Genomic DNA, 27,009 nt, shown 5'->3' with positions numbered 1-27,009 from the left:
CTGAGTAAAAAATAACATACAAAGAAGGTAAGAAAATTCATATCTGCACTGATAGTCAATTTTAGTTTGTCATATTTATAAACGTTTTCCCATTTATTGTTTTTCATACACAAAAGTTCTTAATGATTAAACAGACGAATTTATGATGTCTTTCAAATTGTTGTCTCCTAGAAAGTTATCATGTCTTCTAATTACTTAACATTAAGTTTATGTTGTTTTCTGGTTCTTTTCTTGATTATATTTGTACATTAACTTTGAAAATAATTTCATTCTAGAATGTGGTATAGGGATCCCACTACTCTCTACTGTTCTGGGACCATATTTGAAAAATAATCTTTTCTTCCTGTGCTCATTTGAAATGTCACCTTTATCACAGGAGATCTGTTTCCCAGAAGGGAAAAACAGGATAATCCCAATGTTGAACTTTTACCTGTTTATTTTTTATTTACAGTTTAAAAAATCATTAACATCAGAAAACTGAAGATGTATCATCAGCTTCTTCAGAAAACTGAAGAATATCAGTACTCAGATAATGAAAAAGCTGTTTAATAAACACATTTAATGAATTCAGATCATCAATTGCATGCAAACTTACGATTAATTTCCATGGCGTAGACTATACAATGATTGGAAGGCAGGAGTTTGTTTTGTTTTTTGTTGTGACAGGAGGGGAGGAAAGAAAACAAGATGATAGTTGAGAGAAAAGTAAAGCAAATGATTTAAATGCCTAAGAACTGTTTTGCTGTCAAGAAATGCAGGTATTTCGTGCTTGGAAATTATAGATTTACACTTGAAAATTGCTCTGTTTAGAAAAAATTATACACATTATTAATTCTTAGAAATATATTTCATGAATATTTATTTTACCATATGTTATATGCAACAGCAGAAGTTCACTAGTTAAAAATACTGTGAAAAAGACATGACGTTACTGGCAGATGATCATTTTAGCTGACTGGTTAACCAATCAAGAGCTCCCTCTATTCCAATATAAGCAACTCATAAGCACAAATAAATACAAAATTATTATGTAATGGATCAAGAATTGAAAAACTTGTATTTAATGGTATTCTGAAAATAATATATCTCTAAATTTACTCCTTTATTTCCACTCATTCCCCAATCTAATTTTAAAAAATGAACAACGAAAATATTGCAACTTGTGTCTGGAGTCCAGAAAGTTTTAAGAAATATGTACTTTAACTTATACTAATAATCTTTCAAAACTAATTGGATTTTTATCTTCTGATACATCCAATAGTTGACTTTGTAATACTTGAAGTGATAGTGTGTTCAGAATCATGTTACGCAAGCTAGAAAGAATATACCGAGCCAAGCTGTTATCTGTCTAACATAGTGGCAATAGATATGTCGATGACCCTGTGTTTCACATTAAGAGGCAGATATCTGAAACCTTTTGTTCACAAACAGCAAAACTCCAAAAGCAGCAGACATACTATTATATTGCTTCATGATAAAACACAACATGCAGATGAAAACATTGGTACTGACATGAGAATGAAACTGAAGCACCTTGTTCACTAGTGGAGACTTAACTGTCCTGGTGAAATTGGTATAGGAACATTTGAATTTTATGTCCCCACAATTCAGGAAACACTGACTTACCAACTTGGCATACGGAGGCACTGGGATCTATATTTCTCAGAAGTCTGTGCAGAATTGTGATTCATTTCCTCTGCTACCATTCAGGTTATGTGTTTTTTAAAATGTTTTTTTGGTTGTTGTTGTTGTTGTCAATGGGACTTTATTTAATTTATTTATATGCAGTGCTGAGAATTGAACCCAGTGCCTCACATGCTAGGCAAGTGTTCTGCCACCGAGCCACAAACCCAGGCCCAGGTTATTGTTGACAATAAAAAAATAGCACTCCTGTATGTATGCATTGAACCATCACATTGTACTCCATAAATATGTAAAATAAGTTGCCAGTTTAAAAAAAACCAAATTCATTAAAAAGTTAAAAAAATAAGACTAGTACTGAAGAAGAAATGGATAGCTATGTAAAAAATGGGCTTTAATTGCTGGATGAAGAGAATGACAGGAGGCGTCAGTTACCCTGCCATGCCTGCGGGTTCTAGAATTCTATTGAAATAAAACTACCAGCTTTATCCTGGAGGGGAAGGCGTTGGGGTGGAAGAAAACCTAGGATATTGGCGTTGGAATCATATTCATGTAACATGATGTCTTTCAGGGCTGTCTTTCCCTTGAAGTAAGTGAGAATATTTCAGAAGTCTAGCGAATGTTTTTTAGAATAAAAGAAATTATTTAGGTCACAAAAATCTATATTCCACAATGTGTACTTATTTTTTTCATAAAATAATTTGATGCCTATGGCAGAATTAAAAATTACTTTATTTCCAAATTAATACATGCTTTTCCATTAATTTGGAACTGATCATCTGCCTCAGAAGCAGGGAAGAGAATCTTACTATGAATTCTATTCTTACGGTCTATCTGGTCCGCAAACACCTCTCCATAGATCATCCAATAGGGCATGTAGAAGATGTTTCGGGCCAGTTTCCAAGAAGGTTTCTCCTCTGGGTGCAAAATGGCTTGACGGGCTACTCCAAAACTCATCAACACGACCAGCATGATGACCACAAAGTAGAGCATGTCAATCATCTGAGTAGGGAGAATATACAGTTTATTACTGCCTTGACTCATGGGCCAAGTTCATACTTGTCCACTAAATTGATCTCTCCAAAGACTTAATTAGAATGGAAAAAGTCTCTTTCCCTTCTTTCCTTCCCAATCATGAGCTACTTGTCTTTTCTATTTCATGCAATGTATACGTCTTCCTCTAGAATATTAACATCCCCACCTGCTCCTATTCCTTCTGGCTTCTCCTCTGTTGTTGCTCATTGATACAGTTTGGATCTAGCATGTCCAACAAAGGCTCATGTCATAAAGACTTGGTCCCAGTGGGGCATTATTAGGAAATGGTGGAGCTTTTAGCAGGTGGGGCCAAATGGGAGGGCGTTAGGTCATTGGGGGCATGCCCTTGAAGAGGATATCGGGACCCAGCCTGCTTTCTTTCTCTTTTTTGCCTCCTGGCTTGTGATAGAAGTAGGTTTCTCCCATCATGTTTTTGTGCCATAATATGCTGCCTTGCCCCAGACCCAAAGCAACTGGGCCAATCAATTGTGAGACTGTGAGTCAAAATAAACTCTTTCATTTATAGGATGTATTTTGTTATAGTGATGGAAAAATGACTAATACACCCATAAATAGATATTCTTATAGTAGCTACAACTGCAAATGGGAAGAATTGCAAAAAGATGGAAGTTTGTGAGAGAAAATAAGGAGTAAAAGGAAGATATACATAAGTAGATAAAAGGATAATTGAGAAATAAATTGAGAATATACACCAATATTTATTCATTCATTATACAAATGATGAGTGGTTATAATGAAAAATGCTCTGTTTACTGTGGATACTAAAATGGTGGAAATTCTAGTTTTGAACATCCCCAAGGATTAGGGCCCTTACTGAAATTGTCTAAAAGCCACTCCCCCTATAAAGAGTTATTCCTACACTTGGAAGTTTTCCTTTCTTTTGGTACGAGTGTATTTAGGCTATTTAGGTAGTGTAAAAATAGCCAGCTGGTTCACATTTAGTTTCACATTCTATGACTTGTTCTGGAGTAAATTTCACCATAAATTTGCCTTGCCCTAAACACATGAAGAACCTGTGTCTATTCCATGCTGGCCATGAGCTGGAGATGGTCTGGAGTACAGGTGGGGAAATGACCCTGTGTCCCTTTTATATCTGACTTCTATTATAGATTAGGAGTTTGTCAATCAGATTTTTTGCCATAAAAATATTCTGAAGTAGACAAAATCTCATAGAATATCAAATCTAGGTCCCTGTACTAAAGAATGCTGAATACATGTTTCCAGTCATCAAGGTGTAGAGTAAATATTTTGAGATACCTATCTTGCTACTGAATTCTGTTTGCATCAAAACCAGATGCTCTCTTATGCTCTGCAAAAGTGAAGCAAATTGTTTTTAAAAGAGAAGAATATTTTCTTCTATTTTTACTGTCAAAATGCAATCATTAATAATAAATAATAAGTAATTTTTTTAAATGAAAGGAATTGGTCATGCAATCAAGTAAATATTTTATGAAAGAAAGAAGATGGTATGCATTGAATGCTTGATATAAATTGAGAGATGCATGCACATATATGTAGATGAATGTACAGTAGGTCCTCAGCTTATTTTTCACTGGATTTTATTAAGTAATCAACATGTAGGAGAACTGTGTATTTTAAAGCAAAGGACATTTCCTGTAAGAAACCAACTGCAAAGGGAAGTCCAGAAGAAACTGAAGGAAACCACACCCAAGGCCCGGTCTAGTGTCCTAACCACAGTCAAAATATCCCTGGTTACTCATGTGGAATCATTACTAACCATCTTTCCAATCATCATCACGTAGGGCCCCAGATACTTGTTGACACCAAAGATGTCCAAGACACGGATATACCAGAGGATGATGTCCACACAGTAGATGACCCGACCATAGCCCATGTACGGCTGGTTCTGTAGGCGAAGGATTGCTCCAATCATGAACATGGAAATGGCCACAAGATCAGTGATGTTCCAGTACTCCTGAAGCCACACTTTTATTTTCTGGCTGAGTTTGCCTGGTTCTGACATGAGGATCTGAAAACGAACCCCAAAGAACAATAAACTGAGAATGCACTATTGGAAACCTTGTCTTCTTTAGAATCTTGGAAAGATAAGATTGGTGGTACATTCCAGGGCATCTGGTCTCTTTCCTGCTCAAGACCTTGGAACACTAATCTTCTCAGGCAAACAGATATCTAGAAAGGGAAATTCCATGGAATCCTCTGTATTCATAGATTCAGGGTTTCATAAACTTTCAGGAAATGCCTTCCAAATTATCTCCTTCTGGCTGTAATTAAAGCAGCTGCCTTTTGATTTCTTTGCTAATTATTGGACACATGCCTGTTGGCTCACATTTCAGACTTATACAGGAGGAAAAGTCTAGAGCAGGAATGAATCCTATGTGATTGCATGGTGGGATGGTGTGTGTGTGCGTGTGTGTGTGTGTGTGTGAGAGAGAGAAAGAGAGAGAGAGAGAGAGAGAGAGAGAGAGAGGTGGGATCCACATGGGCAGAATGAAGCTAGGAAATGGTTGATTTGCCAAAATTCCTTTGCAATACAAGAAGGCAGGGGAAAGTTGAACCAGATTTTCCCCCACTTGAGATATTATCCTCTCAAAATCACCACTGATTAAAAGGAAACTTCCACCTAGTAAAATGGAAAATTTTAACAAGCAGCATTCATGGGCAGTGATGCTGCAGTGGGCAGGAGGGCTGCCATGTGGGGATACCCTTTAGTTCTGTGGGTAGAGTACAGGGTCTCAGGCCTAGGATGGGATGATGGCTGTCAATCCACCAACACAGACAGGATTCACTAGTCGAATAAACCTTTTGTACTGGCTAATGGCTGCCTCTCTTTCCTATAACTAGAGGGCAATCTCCTGGGATAAATTGTCTTAGTGCATGGCTGATGCTCAGCAGGATCACAATTACACTAGAGGCAGTTCAGGCAGGCCACTTGGGAAGTCCCAGTTGTAGCACACACAGAAATTTAATGGAGCCCAGCTAGAAAAGAAAGAGTAGTTGTAGAAAACTGATTGTACAGTTTTGGATTCAGCACTCGTTTAGCTTCTCATAAGACATATGACATCAAACTCACACTACCTGGATAAGGTTACCCTGTCATATTTGACAGTTCAGTGAAAGGGCCAACAATTACCATAAAATAATAATGTTGGTTCTGTATTATTTGGCAAAAGGTTAGGAAATCATGTTTTTTTCAGTTTAAGTTCATGTTTTGCTTGGATACAAACTTCCTCTTTTGAAATGCATATAGTGAATTCAAACTTGTGGATGATATTAGAAAGAAAAGTACCTGGTCCACATTTCCTCTGCTGTCTGCAGAAGTTGCCTTCTTGGCATTTCATTTTAATTTTAAGTTCTCTATTATGTAAGATCCACGTGTAAGATGGTATCTGTTCTATTTTAACACTTAATTGAAAATCTTATCCTCTTTGCAACAGATACTCTGGGCCCTACCCAGATCTCCTGGAGCTTTTCGCCAGGTGGATGTGATCATCCCATCTGCTACAGGTGCTGCTGTTGGGCCCACACCTGCCCTGTTCTGGGAGGTTTGTCCTTGGGCAATTGAAACTGTCTCTTTGGTGGGTGCCAAAGTCAGACAGATGTGCATATGAAACTCCACTCCCTTTTCTCAAGGTGGAACATATTCTGCAATGTCCACTCACTCTGATCCCTTGCAGGATTAAGCTGAGGACAGATTCTACCTGAAACCACAGTTCTCTCAGCTCCTTTTCCTCCTCTGGCCTGTTTTACTTGCTCTCTCTTGCTGAGAACCCTGCTTTTATACATTCCTGTACTAGAATCCCATGCAATGACACAGTATGATCCAAAGTCTCAAATTCTGACAAAAATGTCATCTCCTGAATCCCTTTATGTTTGGTTTGAGGTGACAGAAAATGAAGCCACAATGTGTACCTAGTGTACTAATCAGTTTATCTCAAGTGGCTGGCAGCATTAGCTGTTGCTTTCAGATCTGTTTTTATTATTGAATATCATTTTTTTACCTTGTATTTTGATTCACAAGTTCAAATTCATTTGGAAGGAGATGGCATACACATCTAAAACAAGTGAATGGAATGAATGCAGGATGATGACACCTCACAAGAAAAGAACCAAGGTACCCATCATTTGCATGAAATGTTTTTGCAATAAAACTTAAAATTGGAGCCAGTACATAGCAGGGCAGGGACAAGCCTTCGGAATAATCACCTCTCGTATTTTCTCTAATGCCAGGCTCACAATGTAGGAGATGACAATCCACTCCTGGAGAGAGGGCCAGCCATCCATCCGCACCAGGATGACATAGTTAAACAGAAGTAAGTAACCCAAGTATGAAATCTGGAAGAAAGAAAAGCGATTAGCAGAGTTTCAGGAAAGAACCTCAGAATCAGGTTTTAAAATATTTTTTGCATGGCACGTCTTCTAAAATGAATTTTCATTTCTAAGTGGACTGAGTTATTTAGAGGATACCCCCTGGTGAGTACAGATAGAGAACTTTGAGATAGGCATTTTATGCTTCAGCATAATCTGGGCAATGACATTTCATTTTCTACATGACAATATATTTATTGGTGCTGTCATCCTCATGGGGAAATTATGAAGTTGCAATAATAATGACACACAGGGAAACTTCGAATAGTTTACTGGTGCCTCTCCTACATTCTTGGAAATTGGAAAATGTTACTTACTCCTGCCTACCTCACAAATTTTCTTCTTGAATCTCTCCACTATTTTTTTACATATTTTTATTGGCACATTATAGTGGTACATAATGGTAGGATTTATTGTTATGTATTTTGTACATGCACACAATATAACAATATAATTTGGTCAATATCATTCCCCAGAATTTCCCCTTTTCCTCTCCTCCTCCACCCGCCTGGTCTCTCTCCTCTGCTCTACCAATCTCCCTTCATTCCTCAGAATTTCCCCTTTTCCTCTCCTCCTCCACCCGCCTGGTCTCTCCCTTTGCTCTACCAAACTCTCCACTGTTGACAGACAGGGTAAGAAATTAGAAGGGAAGACCTGTGAAGAGATCATCCTTCCAGGCCCATGGAATTGACTGACCTAAAAGTCCCCTTGGCTGCTAGTAAGAAATCTAGTAGCCACCAGAGGTTCTCTATCTTTTATTGACCAGAAAAGAAGTAGAGTTGGAAATGGGGTAAGACAAGGTATGTGAAATGAGGTATGGGGTGGAAATAGTTTACCTGATGCTGATTTTCCCAGATTAATTCACCACCAAGCTGTGGAAACTTCAGCTTTGAGGCCCCTCACTGTCACAGACCCTTTCTGAAGTCTTGCTGGAGGAGTCTGGCATTTGTGTATTTATGATTTTGCAGTATTTCGCCCGCAAGATCTCCTTCTCTTGGTTGGATAAACTTTACCAGGATGTAGGTAAAAATCCCCTGTGTTTTCAGGGCTGTGGTTTGTCCCTACCAAAACTCATGTTGACCTTTGATTTCCAATGTAAAGGTGTTGAGAGGTGGTGGGGCTTAGTGACAGGTTTTCAGCCCTCATGAATAGATTAATGCCATTTCTTAGGGGGACTAAGTCGTTGCTCTAGTGGGACTAGGTTACTTCTTTCAGGAATGGATTCATTTTGGTGAGAATGGGTTGTTATAAAGTAGGTTGACTCCTTCGCCCTTCCCTCTCTCTTGCATCTGGCTGCTTGCCCTTCAAGTTTACATTATGAGTTGAACTACTGTGAGACCCTCATCAGAGGAGCATCATGCCATTGCCATGCTCTTGGACTTCTAGAACTGTAAGCCAAAACAATCTCTTTCCCTTATAAATTACCCAGTCTCAAGTGCTCTGTTACAGCAATAGAAAACAAAGACAAATATTTCCTCCTTGCAGGAGGATTAGAGTCAAAGTTCTCAATCTTTGGACTGTGTTAGAATTCCCAGGAAACTGTACATCTCTCCCACATCCAGAGATAGTATCCGAGCTGTCTGGATGAGGCCCAAGGTTGAAAAAGTCTGTACTGGAGCTATCAGACTCCTGACCTTGCCCTCCCTCATGGCATCTGTGCCGGAGCAGTCCTTCAGGTTGTACACACCTCAGGTTCTCACCTGATTCTGACTAGAATAAGAGGGGAGCCTTGGCTTTAGCTGTATCATCAGATGGGGCTTCCAAGAGGTTAGTTGTCCAGACCCTTTGTTGACTTCCAAGGTACCCCCACATCTCTCCTCTGCCCCCTGCTCACCTTTATCAATTGCCCCACCCCCTTGTCCTATCACCTGTTCCTGACCCAATGACTAATGGAATCATAGTGTCATGGCCTCATTGGTGTGCAATGTGGCTTGGTGCTTGGGATTTCACAAAAAATACTGCCCTTCCTCCAGACTGACATGGGTACCCAAGCCACAGTGTGTCTGGTCAACCCTGTTGGGACTGCCTGCTTATAGCCAGTTGCACTCAACTGGAAGGAGTTGCTTCCTTCTACTCCCACTTCCTCTTCTGCTCTTGTTTGTAGAAGGCCACACTCAGAGCAGTGGAGACCTGGACGCTAGCTAGGGTGCCACCAAGCGGGTCAGTTTGGTGAACACTTTAGCAAAGAAAGGTCTTGATTTGCTTCCCTGTCCAGGAGTTTATGATCTGGGCTCAGCCATACCCTTTTAACAATCCCACCAGTTCAATGAAAAATGGGATCTGTGAGTTTAAGTCCCTGGTCATCTTTGTTCATTCAAAAATAAAATTATATTTTCCTACGTTTCTATTACTAAAGGTATTTTTTTTAAAGTATTCATTTTGAGCAAATAGAACATGATTAATTTTTGTTTTATTTTATTTATTTATTTATTGTGGTGCCAGAGATTGAACCCAGGGTCTTGCACATGCTAGGTGAGCACTCTACCACTGAGTCATATCCATAACTTGTCTATTTTGCTTTATGAAGTGTTATATTTTGGTCAAGGTTGATAATTTTCTTACATATATAAAATATATATGACAGGATATCTAGATCCAATTTTAGTTAAAGCTCTCAATTAGAGTTCATTTCAATTCAGTAAACTTTTATACACAGTTTTAAGCCCTTGAAGGTTTTCTTTTTTGTTTGTTTCCAACATATGTCATTGTTCAAAACAAGCTAAAAGGCAAATGCGAAGGAGGCCTTACTGTGTAAAACCAGAACTTGACAATGGGAGCGTTATAGAATTCACAGATCTTTGTTCCAATGGGAATACTTTTTTGCTTTTTGTGTGCGTTCTCCTCGTCGCCTTTTCTTGAGCCAGCATCTGCATTTGCATCCTGGAAAACAGAGCACAGCGTATGGCAGGCAGCAAGCTAAGTGGGAAATGAAACAAACTGCAGCGCACGGGCACCCTTTAAAAGAAAGAATCTAAAACACCCCTAGTCGGTAAGGTTTCTAGTCCATGGTAACAGAAATATCAAGAGTCATTAAAATGACTGAATTGATCAAGGGTATCACTGACCATATTCTCATCTTCTTTTTCTTTGCCATCTTCATTTTCCTTGGATGTTTGGTATGAGAAATCATCATATGTGCGGAATTCCAAAAACAAGATGGTGGGGGGGAAAAGAATTCCCATGATAACCTATGAATGATGAGAAATGAATCCACTATAAGCTTTGGAAATTCTAGAATAATTTCCCAGTACAGAAGTCCCTCAGAGTCCATGGGGGATTGGTTCCCACACAGAAACCAAAACCCAAAGATGCTCAAATGCCTTACAAGAAATGGTATTTTATGCATGGAACCTATGCACCTCCTCCTCTATACCTTTCATCATCTCTATGGCTTATAATACCTAATACAATGATAGTGTTATGTAAACAGTTGGCTTGTTGTATTTTATACAATTTTATAATGACAAGAAAAAACTCTGTGTATGTTCAGTGAAGTCAAATTTTTTCCTCAGATATTTTCAATCTGTTGTTTGGTGGAAAACGTTCGGGTTGGGTAAGGAGGACTGATCTTTTAGTTAAAATTTTAAAATTATAACCTTCAACATTAGTCAAAAATTTAGGAGCCCTGGATTATATTTCTCTCTGCTCCAAGGTTCTATGCCTTTCTATGTTTTGTACATTGATAGAATTATAGACAGTGAAAATTTTAAGACTCTTCACTAAATTTTAGGTTCATAGTAAGCAGCAATATGTGTAATCCTGACTTTAAAAAAGCAAAGTTCTTAATTAAGTTTCAGAGCAAGTAAATCAAGCTTGGATGTAGCTTAGTGGTGGAGTAGTTACCTGGTATGCATGAGGCCCTAGGTTTAATCCCCAGTACTGCATCAAGCAACTAAGGTAAGCAAATCCTTAAATTAAAATATAATAGTATAAATAAATAAAATATACTAATAACTGATGAAGTAGACCATAAATATTTTATATAAATAACTTCAACATAAATGGGAATATGTGAACAAAGTTGGAAGGCTAATGTGATTCACGGAATAGGACTTAAATGAGCTCATTCTGGACAAGAGGATGCCCTGGACCACAGAGAGAAAACTTGTTGGCGTTTGGATCGGTGATTTTCTACACTCTACCAATTGCTCAAATCATTCCAAATTTCAATTTGAATCATATAGAACCTTTTAAATTTGTGTGTATTTTTTTGGTTTTACCTGAATTTTAGATTCTCCTATTTTCTTGTTAAGACTATAAATAAGTTTTTGTTTCCTTAACCTATAACCCTGATACTTTGTGACTCCTTAGTCAATCGATCTATTTATTGGGGTCATTTCTATTTTTCTTATTTTTTTTATTTTTGGTTTTTTTGTCCATACTGGGGATTGAACCTGGGGCACTTTACCACTAAACTTCCCCAGTCCCCCCCTTTATTTCTTTTTCAGGTACCAGGGATTGAATCAGGGGCACTCAACCACTGAGCCACACCCCAGCACTATTTTGTATTTTCCTTAGAGACAGGGTCTCACTGAGTTGCTTAGTGTCTTCCCATTGCTGGGGCTGGCTTTAAACTCATGATCCTCCTGTCTCAGCCTCCCGAGCCGCTGGGATTAAAGGCGAGCGCCACTATGCCTGACTATTCTTGAATGCTTTCTTCTTTTGTCCCACTGACCCCTTGTATTTATTTAATCTGACTGCCTTTCTTTCTGCTGTATAGGTTTAATATGCGGATTTGTAAAATGCCAGACTTGTTTCTTCCATTTCACATTGCTTTCTTATATATTGTTTTAGTCAGTTTTTCTGCTGAAGTGACCAAAAATCCTGACAAGAACAATTGTAAAGGAGGAAAATTTTATTTGATGCTCACAGTTTCAGAGGTCTCAGTCCATAGACCATCAGCTCCATTGCTCTGGGCCTGAGATGGGCAGAACATCATGGCAGAGAGTGTGGTGGAGAAAAGCAGGTCAGGACACGGCCACCAAGAAGCAGAGGGAGAGCCCTGGCTCACTAGGTATAAAAGGTGTATCCCAAAGCAATGCCCACAGTGACCAGTCTCCTTCAGCCACATCCGACCTGTCTACAGTTGCTGCCCAGCTAATCCATTCAAGTGGATTAATGTACTGATTAGGATAAAGCTCTCAAACTCAGTCATTTCATCTCTAAACTCTCATGTCTCACATATGAGCTTTTACAAGGGACCTCATATCTAAATCATAACAAATATTTATCTTTTTTTCTAGAATACCAATTGAAGTAATTTTTCTGAATGAGTATGTATATAGTAGGAATCATTTCCTTTTTAAAATATTCTGTTCTCATCTATTAATTTATTTTTGCAGTGTTGGGAACTAAACCCAGGGTCTCATGCATGCTAAGTGAGCACTCTACCACTGAACTACCATCTGTGGCCGCTTTCATGTGTTTTAAATAGTTAGGCCAGATTTTTAAAAAATTCCAGGTTCTGAATATTTCACCATCAGAACTGTCAAGGTCTCATTTCACTGTCACTTTCTAAAGTTCAGTATGATTGGTGAAAATTGTGATGGCAATCTGATAGTCATAACTTTCTTTGTGACCTGTTTCTTTAAAATCTTTAGGATACCTTTATTTTTGGTATTACCAAAACTACTTGTTTATTAATATTCAAAGTTATGTGTAATATCAGCTAAGTGTATTATATAGAAATATACAGGTGCAACATTCATATTTCTAAGAAACAGAACACCTTCCATTTGCCAGAACCATGCTCCATAGAATAACACACAGGTGGAGCACCCTTAATTGAAAAATTTAAAATCTGAAATGATTCAAAATCTGAAACTTTTTGAGTGCTGACCTGATACCATAAGTGGAAAATGCCTCACCTGACCTCATGTCATAGTCAAAATGCAGGTGTACTGACAAAATGCACCTTTCTGTGTATAAGGTGCATGTGAAACATAAATGAATTTTGTATTTAGACTTGGGTCCCATTCCCAAGATATATATATCTAGATAGATATATATATTCCAAAATCTAAACAACAAAAAAAAAAATCTAAAACACTTCTTGTCCCAAGCATTTTGGATACAGGATACAAAACTTGTATTGTTTGTTTTTTTTTTTCTTTATTCTCATAGCAATCCCATAAAATAGGTACAATATTACCATTAGGTAGTTGGGTTATACCCTAAGATTAGAGTATCTTCTCAAAATAACCTAGTGGAGAAGAGCAACTGAAACAAAGGAAAGTGAAATTTGGATGCGTGGGATTACTGGAAATGAAATAACCCACAGGGTGCTTAGCTCAGCCTCAGAGTAGGTGCTCAACAGATATCACTGTCATTTGGACAGTCGAGTGGCCATGCCACACATACCTTCAGGCCAGGGTTTTTCCTCATTCGAAGCCTTCCCATCCACATGTCAGTCAGTAGCATCTGACTGCAGGTGTGCGCGATAAAATCCCGGTGTTTGGCCGCCACAGCCAGTTTGAGGCAGGTTGAATTGCTCCAGTTTTTGAGCTCGTAGGTCAGCAGTTTCATGGCAATTTGCTCATCATGCTTATAGGACTGGTCCAACAACTCCACAGCAAGCTGGCCAAAGTCTCTGGAGTCAAAGAGAACTGGGTGTGAAGCCACAGTGGCCACAAGCTTTTTCTTAACTAGATGTGGTCACAAGGACACAGGCAGGCACAGGACACAAAATCCACAATGAGAAGGGACTTCATTGTCCTCTAAAAGTAAGAAACTCTTGAGGTTTGTCCTCAGAGGGAGAGAGCCAGTGGCAGCAGGGGCTCTGTGCTCAGTTAGGATGGGCAATGACTGCTCTTGCTGCAAAGAGAGTGTTAGGTTGACCCCAAGCCTGACCCTCAGACCCTAAAGACACAAAGATGAGGGGACAAAGTCCATTTCCTCATGTTGTGCACAGATCAGGGAGCAGACAGATTAAACAGCAAAGGCAAGTTCAGAAACAGGACCTGTGGGGTTGGAAGTCAGAACAGTGACTGTTCTTGGGGGTGAAAAGGGTTAGGAAGGTGAACATTGAAGGGACACCTGGAGGATTGTGGGTGCCTGTTAGATTCTGTTTCTTAATCTGGGGGCTGGTTGTGCTGGTGTGTGTCATTTGTGAACAGTTATCAGCCATACATTTAAGATACGTATGTGTGTCATGATTCAATAATGCATTGATTGAAAAAAGAATTCAGGACTGGGCATATAGCTCAGTGGTGTAGTGCTTGCCTAGCATGCATGAGGACCTGGGTTCAATCCCCAGCATAGAAAAAAAATTTCAGCATTCTCAGTGCTGTGATAGAGAAAAAATATAGTTGACACAGGGCCCAGAGCAAAGTGTAGTTGTCACAAAGCCCTAACTGCTAGTGGGAGGACAATGACAGAAATTGAAGAGATATGGAGAAGGTGACACAAGCTGAACTGTGGAATGTAGAATTAATTCCCTTTCCCATAGGGCCTTGATTTAAATATTTAATTATAGCCATAATCATTGCCCATTCCTTCAACTTTCTGTCATGGAATGTGGTAAAGCTATGGCCGCGCGGCTATCACTCTGTTTTTGTTTCATTGCAATTATGAGCTGAAGGATGAATATAGATGATTATGTATGGGAGAATAGCCTTCCTTTTCCTTGAAGGATAATGCTGTCTGCAGTACCTCTTGGCCTAAGCCCTAGGCTGTATTACTTGGGAAGCAAGGGGTGAATGTGTCCCCATTTTTAAATAGTCTTGAATTCCTAATGTTTAGGAATTGGCTAGTAAGTTTAGAAATCACCAAATCCAAAACAAAAGCAATAGGTTTCAGAAAACAAAGATATTAGATGTTGGCAGAGCTGACTGTATCTGTTTCAAGTTCCTGTGTCTATAAAGTTGTACTGGGACTTCAGATCTCCAGTCTGGCATGTAAGGAACTTGGAAGTGGCTAGTCTATCCTAACAACAAGAAAAAGCAAAATGAGCTGAAAATCAACATTTCTTCTCAGCTCCATCAGAGAAGAGAGGTCATGGGAAAGACTGTTGTCTCCAGAATTGGAGGGTCAGACACACAGGTGCAAAGAATCACTGCTTACTAGAGCAGAAACATCTGTAGAAACAAGGCCTGGGGTGTGAACCATGAGTTGTAATTGATGAATTGCTGGAAACTCAGTGTAGACCAGTTCAGAAGTTAAAGATCCTAGGGAAACCCAGTAAAGGGGGCTTCTGTGAGTTTTACATCCAGGAGACTGACAAGTGAATATTGGAGAAAAGTTCCCAGGTATTTCCATCACAGGACAGGAAAAAGAAGCCATTTTGAGATATTATCCCTACCCCAGCACTCTGCTCTTTTTTAAAAAGAGTCCCAGGAGAAAGTAGTCAACAGAGCCTACCCTACTGGGGCTTTATTAGAACTTAACCTAGAAGAGCAATACCCAACTCCAACCCCATTTAGCCATCTCCCCTTGCTAAGAGACCCTTGTGACATTCATAGTCCAAGGTGCAGGCAAACTAAAGTTGGACACCCCATTAATTTGTTTTTTTATGGAAATTTGTTTTGCTGTTTTTGCGTTAGAGCTGGGTTTCCATAATTTGCACGAGAAGGCAATAACCTAAAACAAATGACAATAACCTAAAACAATGACAGCCCAGAACACCCCAGAGAGACAGAAATACTGATGTGATGGGGAAAGCAGTTTACAAACAAGCTTTAACTATAATCATGTTTAAGTGAAAACTACAATGACTACCCCTCCCTGCAGCATTCAGGGGCAGTATTCAGGACAATGGTCTCTCCTGGCCCTTGAATTTCCTCTAGACACTAACTTGGAATTGTTGTCCAAGTCCTGGGAGATGTCGTCCACCAGCTCACTCTCGGAGGACTCGTGGGCCATGGCCTTGTAGAGCTTACAGGCCACCAAGGCTTTTGCCATGCATTCTTCCCCTCGCTGCCAGAGGAAGACTGCCATTTTCTGGCGTTTCATCAGCACCGCCCACACCATCAGCTCGTGGAAGGGGTACTGGAATCGACTCACGGCAGGGTCATCCACATCGATGTCGACCTCTTCCTCCTTTTTCTTCTTTTTCTTTTTCTTCCCTTTGGCTGGAGGCTCATCATCCTAAAGGGAGAAAAGCACCTTTTTTTTTTTTAATGGTTCTTCCTAAATGTTCATTAAAGGGTTCCAGAACTACGGCAGAGAGGAAAACCTTTATGTCAGAGGTAATAAAGAGACTCCTTAAGTACAACTCAAGTATCCACTCAGTATATTAATTTTTTTTAAAGATACACATGTTTATTATGATAAGCAAACCATCTAAAACCAAATGAGCTAAAAAGGAACATTACTGTTTGCATAACTTATACCCTTGGGTTAGCAGGTTTTTAAGAAGCCTTTAATGAAGCCATGCAGCAAAATTCAAACAAAAATGAAATGCAAATAGCACCACAGGACAGGTAAAGCTCACAGTTTATTTTCTCAGGGAAGTCTTCCCATGCAGCAAAACATTAACATTCATTTGCAGAATAGCTGAACCAGAAATTAATATAAAAATGTAAAACGGGACAGAGGCAAATGTTTTAGGTTTTGCTCCAATGTTTTAAGAAAGCAAACATTCCATTTTGAATGAGTACTGTCCTTTTCCCCATGTGGTGCAAACAAAAAGCCAACATTCCATTTCCTAAAGGGATTAGGAGAATGTTTCTGAAAGTGGAGCAAGCAGGCTCTGTAAGAAAGGCAGGTCAGGCTTGGGAGATCTGACTTGGAAGTCTGAGGTTTCTGCTATTTCAGGTCAAGACTTACTACTCAGTGGAATGACAGAAACAGATACGGTATCCCAGGGTCTGCATGTTTGTATTTAAACAACCTGGGACTGAAAATATTTTGGAAAAAAAATGCATCTATATTCAACATGTATAGACTGTTCTTATTTCCTAAAAAAATAATTTACAAAAATTTTTACCTAGCATTTACATTGTATTAGGTATTGTAAGTCATCTAGAGATAATATAAAGTATTTGAGAGGATATGTGCAGATCCTATGGAAATACTACACCATTTTATATAAGGGACTTGAGCATATACAGATTTGATATCCTGGGGGGATACTGGAACAAGTGCCCCATGATACGGAGGGATAGCTGTATTTGCTGTTTTGTACATGACTTTCCAATCAATTACTATTATTGTTATTTTTTGTCTTTGGTGTGGTGTTGATCCAACCCAGCCCCTGGGGCATGCTAGGCAAGCACTCTACCACCCAGTTACATCCCCAACCCAGTTATCTACTTTTTTTCTTACAACGACTCTGAAAGGTTATGAATTCCTTCCATTCCCTCAGAGGAAGAAGCTGTGGTTCAGAGTCTGAATAATTTCTCTACATTGACATAATTGGAATAGGCTGGAGCCTTGGGGGACCCTGGGGAACACGGTTCTCAACTGCTATCACAAGTTGTTCAACAATGACCTAGTTCTTATCATAGCATAATAAGTTATAGTATCTTGCCTCAGATTTCAATGTTTTGTTTTGTGTTTTTTTTTTTTTTTTCTAATTTTCTAAGTTTGTCACGGTAAAATGCAGTCACAACAATTTAGGGAAGGTTGGTCTATATGGGTTAAAAATGGGCATGATAGAAATTTTAAAAGTTTCCTTTTCAAGAATATATAAAATAAAATTAAAATAAACTACTGACTAACAAAAGTTTTGAAACCAAGTCCTTTAAACCCACCTTTCAATAACACACTTTTATCAAAATATTAATTGTATGAAAATTTTCTTAAAATGCCAGAAAGAGAATATATCAAACAAGGAGTAATTTTCCTAAAATGCAAAGGCCTGCCACAAATTAATAAGGAAAAGAAAAACAATCCAATAAAATAACAAAAGATGTCAACTGGATGTATAAGGAAAAATTAATGCATCTATAATCACAGTAAGAGTCTTTAAATACATCTCACTTAGAAATAAGTTTGAAAAAACAATAGTATATATAGAAGCAAATTCAACAGCAGAATTACCAAGTTTGATTTGATGGATGAATAACAAAACTGTACCCACAGAGTTTCACAAAAATCAACCAGGCATTATACCCCAATTCCTATAAGATTTTTTCCCCTAAATACCAGAAAGCACAAGGTCTATATTCAAGGAATAAAATTAAAAATCAACCATAGTAGGATAATAACAACGGTTTGTATATGGAAATATAAAATAAACTTTTATATAATTCTTGGATTGAAGAGAAAATTATAGACTTTTTAGAAGTAAATGGCAACAAAGGTTCTACTCACCCATACCTGTGGGATACCATGAAAACAATGCCCAGGAAAAAATTTACACCTTTAATGCATTTATTGGAATACAGGGAAGACTAGAAATGAGTAAACTTGACTTTCAGACTGAGTCAATAAAAGCAACACAGTAACAGAAAGTACATGGAAGGAATGAATAAAAATAAAAGGAGACATTAATAAAATAGAAACAGAAAAAAAAAAAGTTGCTTGATAAGGCAAAGATACCAAGAAGATATTTAGGCAACTTTGATTAAGGAAAAAAAAAAAAAAGATTTTATAAATCAGGAGAAATGCCATACATCTATAAATATTGAGACTGAAAAGACTAGAATGCTAAGTAAAAGTTAATACCAATGATCTTGAAAGTCCAGATGAAATAATTATTTTTAGGAAAATAAAAACTACCATGGTAACTCAAGAAAATAGGAAGCCTGAACGGATTCATTTATAATTAAACAACAAAAATAAAAACAAAAACAAAAATACTAGAGAATAATACCACTTATGTAAAATTTTAAAATCATAGTGACAAAAAATTCAATAGAATATTTTAAAGTCTAAATAAGTAATTAAAAATTTCCAAGAATGCAAATATAATTTAATATTGCTAAATCCTTCATATATTGTATCATATCAATAAATCAGAGGGGGAGAAAGATATGACATGATTATATGTCATTAAATCCTTTATTTTTCTCCACATTTGTATTGGTACATTATATTATACATAATGATGGAATTTGTTGTTATATATTTGTATATGCCCACAATATAACAATATAATTTGACCAATATCATGCCCCAGAACTTGCCCCCATCCTTGTCATTATATCCTAAAAAAATTTTGAAAAATGTAAAATATATTTCATTTTTTATATGTATACATATTTTTAGTTGTGGATGAACCTTTATTTTTATTTGTTTATTTGTTTATGCTGAGAATTGAACCCAGTGCCTCACACATGCTAGGCTCTACCACTGAGCCACAACCTCAGCCCTATAAAATATTTCTTAATTTTAAAAAATAGCTCACTAGAAAGAAAATGATAAGTAAAATATATAGTAAAATACTTTCTTGATATGATATAATACATATGAGACTTATAGCAAGAAGAAACATGACTAAGAAGTGAAGCCCTGAAGTCATTTCTATGAAAATCAAGAACAAGACAAAGTTGCCTTCTTTTGGTAACATCATCATTATCCCAATCAGTCTTCAAAAGTGTTCTGGAAATTCTACCATATGAACAAATTAATGCTAAAGAGTGAATACCCCAAAAAGAGGAGAAAATGGTTATCACCAAAATAGTATTTTATATATAGAAAAACCCAGAGAAATCTGCTAAAATTCCATTAAGACAGGACAAAAGCAGTAGAAATGCCCTTAACAAGAAACTTTAAAAACAAAGCACCAGATGTAAAAACTTAAGTGAATGAAAGAAATTCCACAACGCAGAATATTAACATGAGCTATTGTAAAGATTCTTCTCAAATAAATTCATGAGTTAAGTAGCATCTCCATTCTGTATGGATTCAGTATAGAAGGTCTTAATTCTGTGTTCACCATTAAGACTGACCTTTAGCTTTTGCTTAATCTTTGCTTGCTTTTGAAAATTGGTTTTTCAAACGCAGAAAATGAACTGGGTAGTTTTAACCTTTTAAAAAAATGTATATGATTCTTTTACATATATATATCGTTAAGCCAAGTCATCAAAGCAGATTTTGGTGAGTTGTGTAGTACATTTATTCATGAAAAAACACACTTTGTGCTAAGCAAATACAAAACTAAAAGATTTACCTATATTTGACCCAAATATCATAAAACTGTTGAAAACCTTGTACTTACTTCCATTCCCAGAAGTTTAAGAGCTTTAGGCTGCATAATAAGAAAGAAAAAAATATATTAATTTACTGAGATAACTGTAGATAGTAGTAATGTATGTACTACATTAGTAGTAGTATTGTTAGTAGTGGATAGTAATAGATTAAAGTGTTTTGTATTTTTACTAATTAATGACAATAACCAAGGGAAAGAAATGCTTTCACATGGAAACTGCTTTTGTCAGCGTAAATCAGTTGAGGAGCAAGATAAGCCAACACGTCCTGTCCTTATTGGAGGTGGAACTAGAGAGGTGTCCTGACAAAAATCCAGACATGGAGCTATGGAGTTGGGGGTGGAGGGAAGACTTTGTGAAAGATCTGACTTTAGACTTGGGCTTTTGGGGAGAGCTGAATTTTGAAAGGTATGATCAGGGGGAGGAGCCATGGCAGGCACAGGAATACAATTTGATTTTGTTGGAGGGATGTAGTATACTATGACAGGATGGGGACAGCAGGCAGAGAAATTTGGATGCTATAATGATGAGTTTGGCCTTGGCAGTTCAGTCAGCAGGGAACCCTGGGTGGATCTGGGCAGGAGTGTGCTGTTGTATCCCTTGCTTTGGAAGATGATGGCAGCTAGAGTGGAAGGGTGGGAGGATGGTTTGGAGACAGCAGAAATAGTAGTTGTCTTCCCAGGTGGAAGGCTACCATGAACAAAGGAGGGCAGATGCAATTGATGAGCTGTGCTGTGCTGCCTGACATGCTAAGGGGTGGTTGATGGAGGAGGACTGTGCATGAGGTTGGCCATCCATAAGGTCAGAAAGGCTTCACATGGGGCAGTCACTGCAGGAGGCTGGGCAGGTGTGTTGGAAGATGAGGCAAAGATGTTGGCTTTGAACAGGCTGAGTTATTGGAGAACACAGCAAAGAACCACATGCCACTCTGGGAAACACAAAACACTGTACAGGCCACTGAGCTCTACCCTCTTTGGTCCAAACAAGTTGTTGTATAGGGTCCGAAAACTTTTCCGAGTATAGTTGCAGCGGTAGGCACCTCCCATAAGGTACTCCAGCACAAGCCCTATGTCTATGAGGCTGATATGGTAATCAGGTGGAAGGTTGCTCTGTAAAAAAAAGAAATTTTGTCTCAGGTCCTATAAAGCATGCATTCACAGTGTAGACATCATCTCACACATTGGCATAAATGTGGCCATCTCCACTTGGGAGTTCGTGTCATGTCACAGATGAGTGGTCAAAATAATATTCAGTCTGGTCATGTGATTGAGGGGAATATTGGTTTAAACCAGGTTCTGGAAAATGGGTTAAGCTTTTCTTTCTCTTTTGGTACCAGGGATTGAACTCAGAGTGCTTAACCACTGGACCATCCTCAGCCCTTTTTTGTATTTTATTTAGAGATAGGGTCTCGCTGAGTTTCTTAGGGCATTGCTAAATTGCTGAGGCTGACTTTGAACTAGCAATCCTCCTGTCTCAGCCTCCCAAGCTACTGGGATTACAGGCATGCACCACTGCACCTGTCTAGGTTAAGCTTTTCTAATGAAAAGAAAGTGTTAGAAATCCATAAGACTATAGGCTTGATGACTGAAAAAGACTGTGGCCCGACATGTAGGTTTGCAGTTCTCATGTGTAAATGTGAGGAAACTGTATGGTGTAGCTGGCACAGAGCAGATGAGTTTGGATGAGCAGGTGCTTCAATAGCTGCTTAGAGAGGAGAGAACCCAGCCTCATGGGGCGGGGACCCAGGTTTTATGCAGAGGAGAAAGTCTTCATGTGAGGCCACGGGAGGTCAGAATTTTCTCAGGGACTGGAATTTTCTTGTGCAAGTCTTCATGGTGTCCAATATATTTCTTGGGGAACCCCCTTCCCAGATCTTTACTAATAATACAAATACCACATACCAGCTGGTGTGTAGTGAGGGTGCAGAGTTTGCATCAATGTGGAAGAGTCTGTTGGGAGTCAGTAGGAGAGAAGAGGACCAGACAAAACAGAGGTGCCCCATGTACTTGTAGTCGCTCATTCACATCCTGGGCTGGTTGACTTATCCAGGGAACAGAGCTGACCAGATGTGTATGAAATTTTTGCTCTATGCCATTTATTGCTTGGTTTACTTCATATGGCTGAAATGATGGTGGTATCCTGGGATCCATCACATGGCCATTACCCATTCCGAGCTTAATCCCTTTAAAATAGGACTGGCCACATTAACTAAAAATTTCACTCATGCATTACAAATTTGTTCACCCTCTATTGTGATCCTTGACTACATTGAGAATTTCTTATTAGTGATGAGAACTCTAGGGAGCCAGCTGTTGTATGGCAAAGCTGTCAACAGCCCCTATGCAGCAGCACATGCAATGCACAGGAGTGGCCAGAGTCTGCCTAAGTGGGTATTGGAAGGGTGAGTAAGACTTCCAGAAAGAGGTGACACCTAAGGCAGTTTGGAGCAGGTGGAGCAGGGACAATGGGTGAGAGGGAGTAAAAATGCTGCAGAGGTGAGCACAGTGTGGACAGGACAGAACACAGACTCCTTGGGCACCAGAACGCTAGGTGGGGTTAGTATGGTGGAGATGCAATGGGATGGAGCAGGGGACATGGACATGTGCCAGTGGGGTGCATGTTCCTTGAAAGGAGCCTGAGCTTCATGTTGTGGCCCATTGAGAAACTTCAGAAGGTTTTAAGTTGGGTCTAGAGGATAGAAGATTATTGAAGCCATTCAAGTGGGAAATGGTTGGGCCTGAACTAGGGTAACTATCACTTCTGAAAGTTTGTACTTTCTAATCAATCTTCCAGCTGGGTCCTTTGGGGGAAAATCAGAATCCTTATGTGGAAAACAAGGGTTGTGGGCCAGAGGATCTTGGAGGTCCCTCTCAGTTCCCAGATCCTCTGATTCTGCTGTGCTTCATAAATATCTATAGAAGTCACATTCTCATATTATTAGGATTAAATATTTGTATTAAATCTGGTCAAACGATCTAGGACTCTGACTGAAAACCCTATTCTCTGATTCAGTTATTTTCTATTGCTCAGAAAACAAGCACACATTACAAATTCTGCATGCCAAGGATTCTAACAAAATGAATCACTCTTCTTTGAACCTAAGCTAATCCTGGAACTTACGGCAAGAGGGCACAAGAAATGCCATAGCAGAACACTGAGAGAGGGAGATCATTTAAGAACACAGACTGCAGGTAGTTGATCCCAGTGGAAACTGAGAAGAGCAGCTATAGCTTAACAATGAGGGAACAGAAAGGGCTGAGGACATCTACTGCAGTCTACAGGGCACACAGAAATGAAGAACCTCCTGTTGGTACTTTTGGAAAGAGGCACAGTGAATGAATGAGAGATCCCAAAGTAGGTATAGAAGGCTGCCCTGGAGATGGTGGTGCTCAGGGTAAGGGAGGCAGGGTCCTCACTGGCTGCTGCCCCTGGCCTTGGCCATGGCACCAACCATAATCAAGCAGCCACCCAGCATGTTCCTCTCATGTGGGACATCAACTTGGAAAAGCTTATCCTTTTCTTTTTAAATTTTAAGTAAACTCCTTATGAAGGGAGAACTTTATTATCTCCCATGCCTCAAATAACAAAAAGCTAACACATTTTGGAAATTTAAAAACTCACTTTCAAGAAACAGTTTAGTGAAAGATGCCAGTAAGTAAGGATTGTAAAATAGTGGATGGACTGACCTTTTTTACATCCCTCACCAGCAGATGAAGTGTGTTTGGTGGACCCAGTCTCTGAAAGAGAAGCATTTAACCATATTAAGTACGTTTTTCTTTAATTCTTGGAACAAAATTCTGCTCCACTATATAGAATTAATGAGCTGTGAGAGTTGGAGTGTAACCCATTATCAGCCTATTTGTTTTATGAGGTATATAATATAATTTTTGTTGAATTACTTTAAAAAGTATATTACAGTGTACAATATAGCATTAAAGATGTACCCAGTTTTAGAAAGCAACTCTGAGGACCATTTCTGGCACTTAAAATCTTAGAATGGGGAAGAATATATATTCTCAATACTTGTAATATACACAAAACTGAGGGGATTTCATTCAGATGCTTCCATGCTAATGCAGCAGAGCTCCTTGCTGTGAAAACTTAGTTGTATATTGTTCATCAAAGCCTGATAAAAATGCGAAGGTCCCAAGGGAAGACTGACTGATGATCTCTGAGAGCTCTTCAGTCTGCTGAAGACTTCAGGAAGCTAGATTCTCTCACCTCCGAAGTATAAATTAGAGTTCATACAGAATTCCTGACCTAGATTATTTAACATACAATTGTGAGACTTCACAATAGAGTGAAAGTGGTATAGATGCATTCAGTAGAAACTATACTTGGAATTTTGATCTTTTCCCCAGGTTAGCCACATGCAGTGCATTCCTTCCTCCATACTGGGCAGTGGTAGTGAGCCACAATACCTAGCCAGCCCCATGACCGCAAGGGAAACAACCAACACTCTACAGCATTCTGTGTTGCTAAACTAGGATGTCTGGTAGGACAACTATATAAAATGCACATTCTACTTAGGATATTTTCAACATGATGGGTTTGTAGGCACATAAACCCATTGTAAATTGAAGAGCATCTTCCCTACTCCAAAAGGGAGTGTCTGTCTGGGCATGGCACCAGTTGACAAGAATGTGGACACATTTATGCATACTACGCCCCATGATAAAACTATTCAGAGGGTTAGCTCTCTTCTGGCCCCCTAATTCTAGAACACTCACTGTGTTATAGAGCTCTTCCAGTCTCGGAATGGTAAGAAAGTGTTGCATGTTCACTCCATTTTCAATCAGGAGCTTCACAAAGTCAACTCGATCCAAGACTAAAGCATCCAGCATCGCTTGCTCTAAAGCATTTACCTATTTGAATCCAGAAAGGAGAGCCCATGAGTGGCCTCTAAGAGAGACATCAGGCAAAAGGATAATTAGAAACATCACAGAAAAGGTATTCCAAACCTCCAGATCTCTCTCTGTCTCTCTCTGTCTCTCTCTCTCTCCCTCTCTCTCTTTTTCCCTCCCTCTCTCCTGTCTTCTCTCCCTCCTTCATGGTGCTAGGGATAGAACCCAGGGCCTCATGCATGCTACACAATCACCCTAACCCTGAACTTATGTCCCTAGCCATAGTTCTCCACGCTCTTTGCCTTCAGTAAATACGCATCATCTCCTCTCCATTCTTCTCACTTTGGTTCTGTGTGTTCTGTCAATACCAAGGATTCTCTCCTTTTTTAAATGAATCAAAGAGATTTTAAAATTCAACACCATTTTGGTGTTGCCTTGTTCAGTTTCTCTCATTTGTTTCCTTGACTGAGAAGTAGCCTTGTGGTAGACATCAGACCATGTGGGCACACCACAGGCCACCACTGTGCCCCATGGATGAGTAGCTATGACAATGGCATGCACATGTCCCTGCAGAGGCCCTGTTTTGCCTGTGTCCTGGCAGGAGCAAAACGGAGAACCACCATGCACGTGTGGCTCTAGCCTTCCAGCCCAGACAGCTACTGTTATCCTCACACACCCATCACAGGCTCTGTCTTTCAAAAAGGTTTTATTGCATAAATTGGGATTATGTGGTAATAATTGACTTGTCTTCCACATTTTCATGCATCAAGCATCTGCATGTCTGCCAGGCAGAGAGAGCCACTATTAAGCAAGATGACCAGGACCACTACTTCTAGTGGCATTTTCTTCTCAAAGCAGGAATGTGTGGGGTCTTTGACAGCTGACCTGTGCATCCCAGTGAGCATGTCATGCTGACATATTCCCTTCAATCCTGTACCCCTGCCTCCTGGAATGCAGGGCCCACATAGAGCTGAAGCAAAGGCAACAAGTACTGCCCCTACCCCTGGAGAAGGAAGGTGATGCCAACTCCAGTCTCCTCAATTCCAAGAATCAAGAGCAAGGACTTTCCACATACCCAGTTCAGCAGCTCGATCTTCCTAGGGTCCGTTTCTTCCTCCACTTCCTCTTTTGCTTTCCCTTTCTTCTTGCCTTTTCCTTTTCCTCTCCCCTTGGTGGTAGCTGTGGGTGGCTTCTTCTCCTTCTCTGTGGCTTTAGTATCCACTGGGGGAGCCAGACTTCCCAGAGGCTGCAGTTCATAGCAAGCAGAGTTGGGAAAAGGTATTAAGGCTGTCCCCTTGTTCTAAGACAAGCACCCTCACTGCCCCACCTGTGCACACAACAAAATCACATAAACCTAGGTATGTGTAGGAAGGCAGCATACATGTGCACAGTCATATACACTTACATATGTACACAGTGCATGCCCATGCATACAACAAACATGCACACATCCCGTGCACTGAACTCATGAACATGCACACAAGTGCAAACATATGTGTGTACACCTGTATACATACTCAGTTGTTGCAGGCCTGGTTGTTTGATAGAAACGGTCCTGATATTGTGAACCACTGTTACTCACATGCACCAATATATACTTGGCTCAGTGCAATGGCTTTTTGTGTTTGAAGTGGCTGGCATTTTGATTGTATATTACTACACAAAGGAAAGGGTGCTGAGAATTCAGTTCAAGGGCACTAAAGAGATGTTCCCATGGTTGACAATGGGTATAAATGCAGATGATTGCCAGGATATAAACATGTCCCGGAGCATTTACTGATTGGGTAAAGAAGCTCAACCAGGTATCATGGAGCTGTATGCAATGTGATGTTAAACTGGAGACATCAAGGGCACAGTGTGCACTCCTCAGGGGAACAGAGGGAGAACAGAAGTGGACTGTCACCCTGGTCTTGCTCCTGGCTATGTGAGAATCATGCTATTATGTCCTGGTGCAGACACAAAGTTAGCAATTGAATAACTTTGACTCTCCAACTGATGTCCTCTCCTGCTTTCTTCTCCAAACTCTTCTA

The 27,009-nt window shown here is 39.3% G+C and overlaps 1 protein-coding gene across 3 annotated transcripts in view; it reads right to left on the bottom strand.

Annotated features, from left to right (window-relative positions):
• The window catches only part of TRPM1 (transient receptor potential cation channel subfamily M member 1), a 66,761-nt gene that overhangs the window by 19,835 nt on the left and 19,917 nt on the right, over positions 1–27,009 (bottom strand). For all 3 annotated transcript variants that reach the window (XM_079121885.1, XM_079121884.1, XM_079121883.1), the window contains 13 exons: positions 26,055–26,225; positions 24,866–25,000; positions 23,822–23,872; positions 21,104–21,244; positions 20,147–20,176; positions 15,836–16,128; positions 13,405–13,633; positions 10,110–10,232; positions 9,793–9,924; positions 6,883–7,011; positions 4,436–4,687; positions 2,469–2,643; positions 596–616 (listed from right to left, as the gene is read on the bottom strand). In XM_079121885.1, the coding sequence (XP_078978011.1) occupies positions 596–616; positions 2,469–2,643; positions 4,436–4,687; positions 6,883–7,011; positions 9,793–9,924; positions 10,110–10,232; positions 13,405–13,633; positions 15,836–16,128; positions 20,147–20,176; positions 21,104–21,244; positions 23,822–23,872; positions 24,866–25,000; positions 26,055–26,225 (1,882 nt within the window). The remainder of the gene's footprint in view (positions 1–595; positions 617–2,468; positions 2,644–4,435; positions 4,688–6,882; positions 7,012–9,792; positions 9,925–10,109; positions 10,233–13,404; positions 13,634–15,835; positions 16,129–20,146; positions 20,177–21,103; positions 21,245–23,821; positions 23,873–24,865; positions 25,001–26,054; positions 26,226–27,009) is intronic.

This window comes from Sciurus vulgaris (genome assembly GCF_902686455.1).
Source record: "Sciurus vulgaris genome assembly, chromosome: 2".
Classification (NCBI taxonomy): Eukaryota; Metazoa; Chordata; class Mammalia; order Rodentia; family Sciuridae; genus Sciurus; species Sciurus vulgaris.
Note: the sequence above shows the minus strand (reverse complement) of the source record. Positions and strands in the feature narration are given on the sequence as shown.